Source organism: Mchenga conophoros, linkage group LG3, assembly GCF_057382185.1.
Source record: "Mchenga conophoros isolate Kocher_MC1m ecotype Shallow Benthic linkage group LG3, M_conophoros_male_GT1.1, whole genome shotgun sequence".
Classification (NCBI taxonomy): Eukaryota; Metazoa; Chordata; class Actinopteri; order Cichliformes; family Cichlidae; genus Mchenga; species Mchenga conophoros.
Genome location: NC_140528.1, coordinates 72,184,895 through 72,195,804, shown reverse-complemented (window position 1 = coordinate 72,195,804; position 10,910 = coordinate 72,184,895). Strand labels below are relative to the sequence as shown.

The window sequence follows — 10,910 nt, the reverse complement described above, 5'->3', positions numbered from 1 at the left end:
TGCAAGCCCTGAGGGGACCATGTTCCCGTGGTGGATGTCACTGAATATATTTAATGTTAGCTGTGCATAGCAATTTCCTGAGTGCTGAAACAGCTTTATTTTGATGTTAAAGCTTTGTCAGTGGTTTACTAAGCGAGTTTTCATGTCTTTAGCATTTTTCAATGCATGTCTATTAGAAAAGTTGCAAGCTGGCAGCACATTATTGCCCTATGTATAGTTAGAGCAACTCCAATTCCTCCAACACTTATCAACTGCCAGATATATCCTCACTTTATCTTCCAGAGGGTTTTCATTTAAGTTTATCCGAACTACAGATCTAGTAATCGCCCCACATTTGTTACTTCTTTAGCTTCCAGACTTTTTTTTTGCAATTTTTGTGCTCTTGAAGAATAGTTTTCTAGTCTTTCTGAAGGTCTTTCAAAGTTTTTCTTTTGACATTAGCTGCTTTTTCATTCATTTTCAGTCCTTTTTGTTCACTGAAGCCTCATCAGAAATGGTCTCAGTGGAAGGGTGGCTGTCAAGAAAGCATTCTGAAGAAAGGGAAACATGGAGGAGAGACTGTCGGATTATACAAGAAATAGACTGAAAATCAGTTGCAACAGGTCTCAGAGAGTGATTAATCCAAGTGGGAAATTTGTGGTTCAAGACATCTTTGATGTGTTAGGATAGCGAGGGACAACACTGAGTGTCTTCGGCCATCTATATGGCATGGTGGGGGTTCTGTCTAATTGGTAACAGCTTCATTTTTCAGCATGATAATGATCCCAAATACTGCCAGTGCTGTAAAAGCATATCAGCATAGAAAAACACACACTGGTTCGCAGTCAAACACAATGGCCTCCGCAGAGCTTGCAGTGTGTGCTTTCTTCTTTGAATGTCCTTTAAGAAGCTTGGAGAACTATATCTGAAGGCTACTTAAAGAAATGACGAGAAAGCTGCCTAAGAGAGCTCAGACTGTGTTGAAGAATGGAAGCGATCGTACCAAATACTGATTTTCAATCTCTGCACCTACTTTATATTTTCCAAATATATAAAGAAATTAGTGGCGGCTTAGGACTTTTGCACAGCACTGTACATGCCTAAATGCAGTGAGTTGCAGTTATCCGACTGGGTAACAGGTATGCCTAATAAAAGTGTTTGCCTTTTATTTATTTATTTGCTTTTTTCATTAAGTTCATTCTCATTTTTTTTACATAATAACTCTAAAAGTGCCCGCTAGGTAAATGTTTGCCTGTTTTGAAATGAACACAGATTCATTCTGAGCTACTGTAATAACACCGGGCCAAGGGAGATGGTGTTGGGCAAGTGAAGTAGTAGTGGCAGCGGTCTAAATTTAGTCGCCCTCTGCTTGTGAACTAAATACCAATGACAACAGACAAACTGACACCCACCCACCCACCCACTCATTCAGTCACTCACAGGCTGCAGCCCCCACTTGCTGCCCTCCCCAACACAAGCCTCAGTAACGGGGAGCGTGAGCGCCCACACGGGTCACACTACCCGGTCTGACCTCACCTTTCTTTCCCCGAGGAGACAGGCACAACTTGAGACAACCCCCTGAGGGTCCTTCAGGACAGGTAAGCCATTGCTTGGGCTTCTCCACAGGTGTGCTGTCCATGTCTAACGTGACACTTGCACTTTTAATCAAGCATGACTCTCTCTGCCACCTACACTCAGTCCCTCTGTATTTTACTGTTGGTGTGATAGCTTGCTTTTATATTTATTTTTTTATTTTTTTAATGAACACATACATGAAAATGTATGTCTTTTTTCTGTATTAATTTAATTGTATATATGGGATATGTCCTGATTTATTTAAAGCGAATGTACCTCAAATACAAAGCTATAAATAGCATATATATATATCTACACAACAGCATATTGGAGGTAAAGCATTTTGCAACCTTGTCTGTTATCAACTGATTTCTAAGTGATGGTAATTTGAAGACTTGCTGTGAAATGCTCGTTGGTTCTTTGAGAAATTGTTCTTTGCTTTGTGAAAAGCATTTTGGATTCTAATAAAACACTCGTGTTCTCCGACACCTCGGTGTAAACTTTCCGATTTGCTCTCTAATCTGCTGTCTCACATGTTCGATGTGACAACACCATGCTCTGCATCCCTGTCCTTTCAGCCCACTTGGGTAATTTCAAACATATCGATTCTGAGACGCCCCTGACACTGCTGGTTGCCATATCTGCAGAGCATGTGCTTGGCGTTTAACAGCCCAAGGTTATTTAAAGGGAAGTGCTAACTTTGCCCTTTTCACTGCCTTGATAAATTCTATCTGCTTCGGTGGGATTTTGTGCGTGTTGTGGGTGTTTGATGACTAACATGCAGCTGCCTTGCTTTTGTCTTTGATTGTACATTTGAACAGATTGTACTGATGTGCACTGTCTCCTGTGACTTTTTGCCTCACCCCAATCTCCCCAATGGCAGCCATGTCACAGTTCTCCACCATGACAACCAGAGAGAGGAAAATGCAGGCAGCAGCAATCTGCAGGGAGGTTCAAGCCCAAGAAGGTAGCTGTATCGTTTCCTCTTCACTTGCATGTTTTCCTGATCCCTCTGACCTCCCACATTCTGTTCTTACCTTCTTCATTAAACATGTAAACAAAGACAATTAGTTAACAACACCATAAGTTACAGTACAGATCTGTTAGCCTTACTGTCAAATTCTCCAAAATTTACTTTATAAAAGGCATGAGCCCATCATTTTCTAGCAAAACAGTTGCCAACCTTCCCCTCTATGATCCTATAAATAAGCAAATGACTACTTTTATGGCTCATAGTAACTAATCCTTTGTCGTTCTCCTTTGAACACGCTATTTCAGGGCGTGGACAACTGTGCGCCTTGGGGATGGGGAGGGTCTGAAGGCTACTGACAGCTGAAAGATATTCTGGCAAATTATGTGTCTCACGCTTGAATATAGGCCGATGACATCTCCATGATCAGCATGCAGTAGCCAACATGTGGCGCAAACCATAAAACAAGCACTGAATATGAGCTGATTACGAGGGAAGATAATTCCTCGTTCATCATACTGGCAGGAATGCTAAGTCAGCAGCCATGTACAGGATTTTTTCTTTTGTGCAGGGAGGTTTTTTTTTTCCTGTATGGATTTAATTTGATTCAGCATAGGTGGGAGTATAGGAATCGTGAAAATACATTTGTCTTGTCAGAAGTCTGATTCAAGCACTGAATAAACACAAGTTGTTTAGTGTCTTGTTTTGTTTCCTTCTGTTCAGATATAGAAATGGATCTGGGAAAGAAGATGAGTGTGCCTAAGGACATAATGCTGGAGGAGCTGTCTTTCGCCTCCAACCGGGGCTCCCGTCTCTTCAAAATGCGTCAGAGACGATCAGAAAAATACACTTTTGAGAGCATCCAGAACCAAAACAACACACAGCTGAATGTAAGAAGAACTGTGGTCTAAATTATTATCTTAAAGAAATCTTTAGATATTGGGGAAAAAAAATCTTCTTTTTCAACAATAGGTCCCAAAATCGAGTCCTTGTTCATGTTTGCGTAGGAACTACAGTTAAAGCTGCAGGCAGTAGCAGGCTACCTTATCAGGAAGATTTGCTAGCCAGTTACCTTGACTCTCTCAAAAGATAAAAACTAATTAAATCAAACAAACTGACTAACCAGACGAACCAATCACCCTAATCTAACCAACTAAGCTAATCAACCCAACGCAACACAAACAAACAATCAATCAACCCAACTAACCCAAACACCAACCAAACTAATCAAATTAACCAACACAACCAACCCAACAATAAACCCCCCAAAAAATCTGTCCTCTACAACTTTATAATCCACATTTCATATCTTCTTTGTTTGAACTGTACCAGTTTAAGATCACTGCAACATAACAGCATGTAAATCCCATACGTAGCTGTTAATGGATACTTTAAAGCATTAATGTGGCCACTGTAGCTCACATTAAACAATAATGTGAGTCAGATATTTTAATTAAAAGGCCCCAGAAAGGATAAAGATCACAAACACACTGTTGAGGTCCAGTTCAGCCACCAAGATGAAGTCTAAAGATGGCTACCAGCCTGGTGCTGACCAGTTACTGCTTTTAATCATGCAGAACTTAAACTTTTGATACAAACCCAAGCTGTCTTTTGTAATAGGTTGGAGACATGTTCATCTCTGGTCTAAAGCTGAGCATTTACTTACTGGAGTCTATGGGGATTCAGTCACTTGTGGAGGCAGTTCTTGGCATCTCTAACGGTCAATTCTTTAGCACCCAAGGTTGCAATCTTTAAATCTTTTAACCACCTAACTCCTGATAAGACAGCAAATAAGCAGATAATCTCATTAAACTGCACAACTAATCATTGAAATGCACATAAATTTATGATCATTTGTAGGGATAAAGATTAAGAGGGTACCGTAAGAATTCCACATTGCTAGCGTGCATATTTTTCATGCCCGATTATCCCTTTCCTAATTCATCTTCTTTCACCAAAACATGAAAAACATTCCACCTTACATCCTGACAAAGTATAAGCACTTCGAGTGTTTATATTGCTTGTGCCACAAACACAGGGCAGTGTATCTGTAGCACAAGTCGTGCAGTTGGTCATAAGTGGTTTTATTAATGTTCCTTTGTGTATGGATGGGCAACACGCCAAGTTAGCATTTTCTTTTCTCAGCGGTACCATTCGCTGATCTGGTCACACAAAGAAGTTCATGTCTCACAGCGCACAGCAAAATCAAGTAAAGCCAGGTTTCTCTCTGTTATATCTAATTAATTAGGATCCGTAGTTATGTCCTCTTTAATTTAGTTGTGTGGTTCCCTTGTGTACTTTTCAATGCCCCCCTTAAGTCCACAGATAAAATAACTATTATGCTCAAGAGAAGTTTTTCCCCTCATCTTTGATGTATGAAGGACTTAGATATCTCGGTTTGTTTATTGCTCTGGGCAATAGAAGGATTTTGTTTCAAGTTGTCAACATTTCCTGAGGAAATCCTCGAGTAAATCATCATAAATATCTTTCAGAGGGGATGAAAAGCCGGGTGCTGGGGCTGCAGTACATTTCATCTCAGTCCAGAGAATAGTATTTCGAATGTAGAGGGCAAATGGACAGACAACTGGACAAACAGATGCTCCTTTGTTTAAGGAAAACGTGGAAAATTGAAGATCTGTTATGTGCTTATCATGTGATATCGCTGCAATGAAGATACAACTGATTTACTGTTTAGATTTATGACTTCTAAACTGAGGAAACTTTGATATGCATGTCATGGTTATCCATTTTTATGTCATATTAACCTCAAAGATGGCAAGATGTTTGCTGCTTGTTTCTCCTGTTGCCAAGTAACCAAACAAATGCTGTCGAAAATGTTCCAAAAATCGTGTGAAACGTTGATATGAATTGTCAGGAATCAACTGATTGATAAATGGTTTCAAACCTTTTTTGTGGGCCCGAATGACCTCTTTGATCTTTCTTGTAGAGCATTGCCATCTTCCAAACTGAGACTGGGAATACCACTGACAGCCACAGCGGCCAGAACAACGTAGGTGTTGACCAGCCACCGAAAGTGACATGTGACACAACAACTATGGAAATGGTGCCAGATCCCACCCGCATTGCTCCGGGTAGGTAAAGCTGTGTGATACAGTGCACTGAAAAAACTTTCCAAGGACTCAAAATCATACAGCAGTGATATACTACTGACTTATATTCAGCTGTTCCTATCCATTTAACGTGTTTGCGTTAATTGTGTTGTACTAAACTTTGGTCTTTTTGCTGTATGATGAATGCTAAGTACAGCTCCCAGCAGAGTGACTGCGCACATGTGCTCTGCACAAAGTACTAGATGTGCCGTGTTTTGATATGGATTCAACTGTTTCTCGTTGTTTGTACTCAAGCAGGCTTTGATCGTGCAGGAAAACAATTTTCTTCTTTGCCTGGAATCTGCTGGCCTCGGGCTAAATATGATTACACATTTCTGTTCTCCCTCTCTGAGCCTGACTCCTTTATTTATTTCTATATATTCATCCTACTCCCTTCTCTCATGTCTACTCCTTTTATTCAACCGTCCTTATTGCAATCAGCTCTTACCATCATTCTAAAATTCGTTGAGTTTTACTCACGGAAACCGTTTCCTGTTTGGCTCTTGTGCTGCTGATACCATCAGCTGTGCACTCACATCCTCCCTCATGTCCTAATTTTGCTCAGCTGACACAAAACCATGATTTAAGGATGACCGTGTTGACACTAGGGTGGGGTGCTATTTGTGGACCGGACACAGACCCCAGGGTATGTGAATGAAGTCAGTCCAACTGTAGCAGAAATCCAGCCAAAGTGCATCAGGTATCAAATGGGAATTATGTTTAAAATAGCCCACTCATCCACTTACTGTAGGAGTGCATGCCAGGCAATAGTCATATACAGTAAGCCCATTTCAACAGTTAAACACCGGAAACTTCACAAAAAGTTATTTTTGTGCCATTTTTCAACAATGGAAAAAGGAATAAGCAAACGTGCCTTTAGTTATCAGGCCACTTGGACACTAATTAAGCCAACTGCTGTTTTTTTTTTCACATTTCCTTTTTGGTTTAGTTCCTTCTTTTATCCCTGCATGAAACTGGGGTGTAATCATCCTTTCCCACGAAAGTATCAGCTTAGCCAAACGTCCAACCACAGGAATAATATCCCATGGCCTCAGAAACATTTTTACACAGTGTTTTGTCATAGATTATTCCCCCCCTACCAAAAAAATCTGTAAACTTCCCCACAGGTCTGTTTGGTTTCTCCTGCTTCCTCCTCAGGGCAAAACATAAACTCAGGAAGGGGGAATTGTTCATTGTGAGGGGTTAGGACGTGACACAGCGGCCCGTGTTATGTAACGCCAAGCTTGCAAGCCCCCCTGAGTGAAGCGCTGGGTTTGAAGGATAGTACTTTCGATTGGACTCTCCCATCAACACACACAGTGTATGTGGGGAGACATACATGCAGGCATGCATCCACACACCCACACGCACAAACACGGGGAAGCTGTGCCTTTATTCTGTTTGGCTGTGAACTTTAATGAGAAAAAAAGGAGCTAAAGAAGAAAGACAGGACACTTAGACTGCTGTTAAATTAGGTACACATTTGTAACAAAATACAGATGAAGATATTTTTTTTTAAATGTCACTTTCCTTTAGTCTGAAATGACCTGATCTCTTTGTTCTTTTGTATTTACATGCAGTCAAACTAAAAGACAAACCAAAATCAGTTAAAAGTTTAACAGTTACAGACGGTGGAAAGGGGAAACGTTTTTTCACTTCTGAACTCAAGTTTTCTTCAGATCTGCGATGAAAGTGAAGGATCTGCTTTCTTTGGACAGTACGTTCGCTGGTGGCTGTTGAAGAAGTCTTTTGAACTGACTCTCACAAAGTTCTGGTTTGCGAACCGTGTGGAAAAAGCCAACACCTGGTCTTTATTTGACATAGAAAAACAGAAAAGCCCCACATGCCTTCACTGCCAGTGTTGTATAATTTATCCAGGGTATGGAGGTCCTTTGAAAGACATCCCTCCGGAGAAGTTCAACAGTACAGCTGTGCCAAAGTCCTACCACTCACCCTGGGAGCAGGCCATCATCAATGACCCTGCCTTGGCTGACACTCTCATCACCCGCATGCCAGAGCTGGCACCTCAACAAGACCTGCCAGGGTACAAAAGCTTCAACAGGTAATTCCCAAATAGGTCAGATGTGTCAAATATAAGGCCCGAGGGCCAGAATCATCCTTTCAAATGTAAAAGAGGGCATATATTTTGGAGTTTTAAATGACGTTTTACAGATTTTCCTACTGATAAAGGCCTCACCCATGGCCATTCATACTAGATCAAACTAATCATGTAAAAGATAGCCCTGAGATTAAATGCACAGTTAAACTTCTTTGCACGAACTTGAATCAAAGCAGACCTTATGTGGCCCACGATGTAAAATAAGTCTGACATCCCTGAAACAGGTGAACAAATGGAAACACAAATGGAAATTAGGAGTTAAAAGTGAAGTTATAACAATAAAACATTTAAATATATAACTGTTGAGGGTGTGTTTTACTATTTATGAATGTAAATCGCATCCATTCAAAAGTCTAACTCTCTATGAATTATACATTCTTGCTTTAATATAGCATGAATGCAAGTGGTGAGTGAGCAAAGAAAATACTGTCCTTCACCTCATTCGTTGCACAGTGTTTCTCACACTCAGCAACTGTATCTTAGAAATGTCCCCGGGTCAATGTCTTTGCTTGGCTTTAATTAATTGCATCACTTCAAATGTCACTTCAAGTTTCTCTCATTAGCACATGTTGTCTGCTGTTAACACCGTGGCTTTGTCATCTCCAGGGTGGCAACCCCTTTCGGTGGTTTCAGCAAAGCACCCAGGCCTGCTCCTGTCAAGACCCTTCAGGTAGAAATCCTCCCAGAGCTCCCGGAGCTCCAAGGGGACACCCCGGTAATTCGACCCTCCTTCAACAGAGCTGCTCTGGGGTGGGTGTCTACGGGTGGTCCAGTCCCCCTCCCTAATGTTTCTGTCGAGAATGCGCTCATCCCTGAGTCAGAAGACCTTTGAACCCGTGTTGAAGTCACACAGAGATGCTGTCTACTTAGTTGCTTAACCTGAGGTTGTTGTTTGTGGAGTGATGCTGGAGTCAGAACAGAGCATCCTGTTGGGTGTTGCTGGTTCAAGTTAGCGTGTATGTAGCACCCTTTGGTCTTTCCACTGATGTTAACTGTTGCACTGCAGGGAATAATTTAAAAAAATCACTGTGTACATTAGACAGGCACACTACTGAAAACTGTTGTATACTGATTTTCATAAACAGATTTTATCTCACATTTTTGCTCAATAAAGTGGCGTACAATGATCAAAAATCCAATCAGAATTTTTGATTTTCCTTTTAATTGGTTTCAAAAGAAAGGGAAAAAATTGCACATTTCTGTTTTGGGAAAGGGAACAGAATGCAATATGTATGTGTGCGATACGGGTTGGTATGAGCTAGCTCCAGTGAAGGACGGTGCATTTTTGTGCCATAGTCCTATGCAAATTTCTCAGTTATCATAGTGTGTGAGAGGCCAGAGATCCATGTGAGCCAGTGTAACGTGCCTCAAGGTTACACTGCCTGACAAATCAAATCTGCTTCAGCGATATGAGCGACTTGACTGATGTGTCTCTCACCTTTTGGCTATGCCAAGCAGAAGAAAGATTGACGTTTGATAAGCTGTGGCCGCTGTCTTTCTGTTTACTACCACAACAGCCTATTTTGGAAGGCACCCCAGCTACAACAAGCTTAAGCAGCCATATTTATTCCCCGATACCATACATGTTACATTTGGGGCGAATAGATATTGTGCAGTTATCTTATGGTTATTCAGAGAGATAAATTAATAAAATGAAATAGAAATTAAAGAAATTATTGGAATTTTGTTCATGTATACTCAAGCACCATCTCTTCATACAATGTTTTTTTGCTTAAAGCAGCTAGTATAGTAGCATACTGTCAGGCTAACTTTTAGCTAGCATGCTAACTTTGTACTAAGTGTTTCTATTAATCTGTTTAAAATTATATCTTTCGGCACTTTGTCACTAGTAGCATGTGACAAAAACAAACAGCTGATTCCCATTTCTTTAGTTGAATCTATTTAAGAAATGATAGTTTGACTGACAGTTTGGCAGGCACAAAATACTTTTTTCACCAACAATGTGATTCCTGATGAGCTATTGACCAAAATCCTGAGATAGCTGTCAATGGTGTGCAGTGTGTCCTTAAAAAATTTGAGGAAACTTGATGGAAGACAAAAGAACTATTGGCAGAACTGAAAGGCTATCTACTGAAGATAAACAGTATCTGAAAGAAATGTGCTTTAAAAAACACAGCAAAGACCTGACATAGGACCTGAGAGATCCCTCACCTCATCAGAAATGGGCTCAGTGGAAGGGTGACTGTCAAGAGGCTATTGTTAACAAATGGAAACAGGAAGAAAAGGCGAAGGTATGCCAAATTACACAAATCAAATCAACCTGGTACTAGCAGTGATATGAATATTACATGGCCATGCTCTATTCTTGGTGATGTCAAAGAGATACACTGAAACATATTGATAAGATTAAAAAACTCTATGGAGGACAGATGTTGTTTATATGCAAAAAATAGGTATATAAATGAGATGTTGCTTACATGAAATTAAAATGAAAGGACGCTTTCATATCGAACTGTAGGCACATAAAGGCTAAAAGCAGATCATATTAGCACATTGCTAGGTGGTTGTCAGGCAGTGTGAATGTGCCAAACTATATCAAGCAAAATTCAACTTTCATGGATACAAATTAGGTGAAAGAATGATAAGATGCTTTTATAAATTGTCATATGTGCATAATTGCCAAAAAAATGATCATTTTAGCCTGTTGGCAGATGGTTGCTAGGTAACATGATTCTTTCATAATATCTGATATAGCTCACTCTTAAGTAGCCTCTGATGTACCTGTGTTTGAAGTTACAGAAATTGAATTGAATTTACATAAATTTTTAATTTAAATTTTCATTTACATAACCAGAGTTTCTATATTTGACATACTTACACAGCATACTTTGATAACCTATGTTTAATGAAAGTAACATTGCACTTTATTGTGTTTAATACTTCAATAGCCTTTTTTACTTTGGTGAAATTATCGCTATTTTTTTCTTATTTCTATTTTTTCAAGATCTTATTCTTTTATGTAAATAGTAAATAGTAATTTTTCTTGGTCTTGTGATGTGTGTATATTTTACAACTCAAGCCCAACTGATGGAAATATGAGTGGGAAATACCAAACAGACAATACTAAACGATACTGAACGGTCAGGAGGTTTAACAGCTAAAAGGTCTCAGTTATGACAGATCACATCTGCTGTAG

General features: G+C 40.0%; 1 protein-coding gene across 1 annotated transcript; it reads left to right on the top strand.

Annotated features, from left to right (window-relative positions):
• The first annotated feature begins 1,407 nt into the window (after nt 1-1,407).
• Nucleotides 1,408-8,892, top strand: myoz2a (myozenin 2a). The gene is made up of 6 exons (XM_085267085.1): nt 1,408-1,577; nt 2,438-2,521; nt 3,248-3,414; nt 5,472-5,616; nt 7,513-7,696; nt 8,360-8,892. The coding sequence occupies exons 2-6, from the start codon at nt 2,440-2,442 to the stop codon at nt 8,583-8,585; spliced, it is 804 nt and encodes a 267-aa protein (XP_085123211.1). The 5' UTR covers nt 1,408-1,577; nt 2,438-2,439; the 3' UTR covers nt 8,586-8,892.
• Nucleotides 8,893-10,910: the final 2,018 nt, after the last annotated feature.

Bases quoted from the DNA above. Each gene is read 5' to 3' on its own strand.
- myoz2a (XM_085267085.1), top strand. From the start codon at position 2,440: ATGTCACAGTTCTCCACCATGACAACCAGAGAGAGGAAAATGCAGGCA. The intron at 2,522-3,247 runs GTAGCTGTATCG...CCTTCTGTTCAG, and splicing joins GGAGGTTCAAGCCCAAGAAG to ATATAGAAATGGATCTGGGA. The intron at 7,697-8,359 runs GTAATTCCCAAA...TGTCATCTCCAG, and splicing joins GGGTACAAAAGCTTCAACAG to GGTGGCAACCCCTTTCGGTG.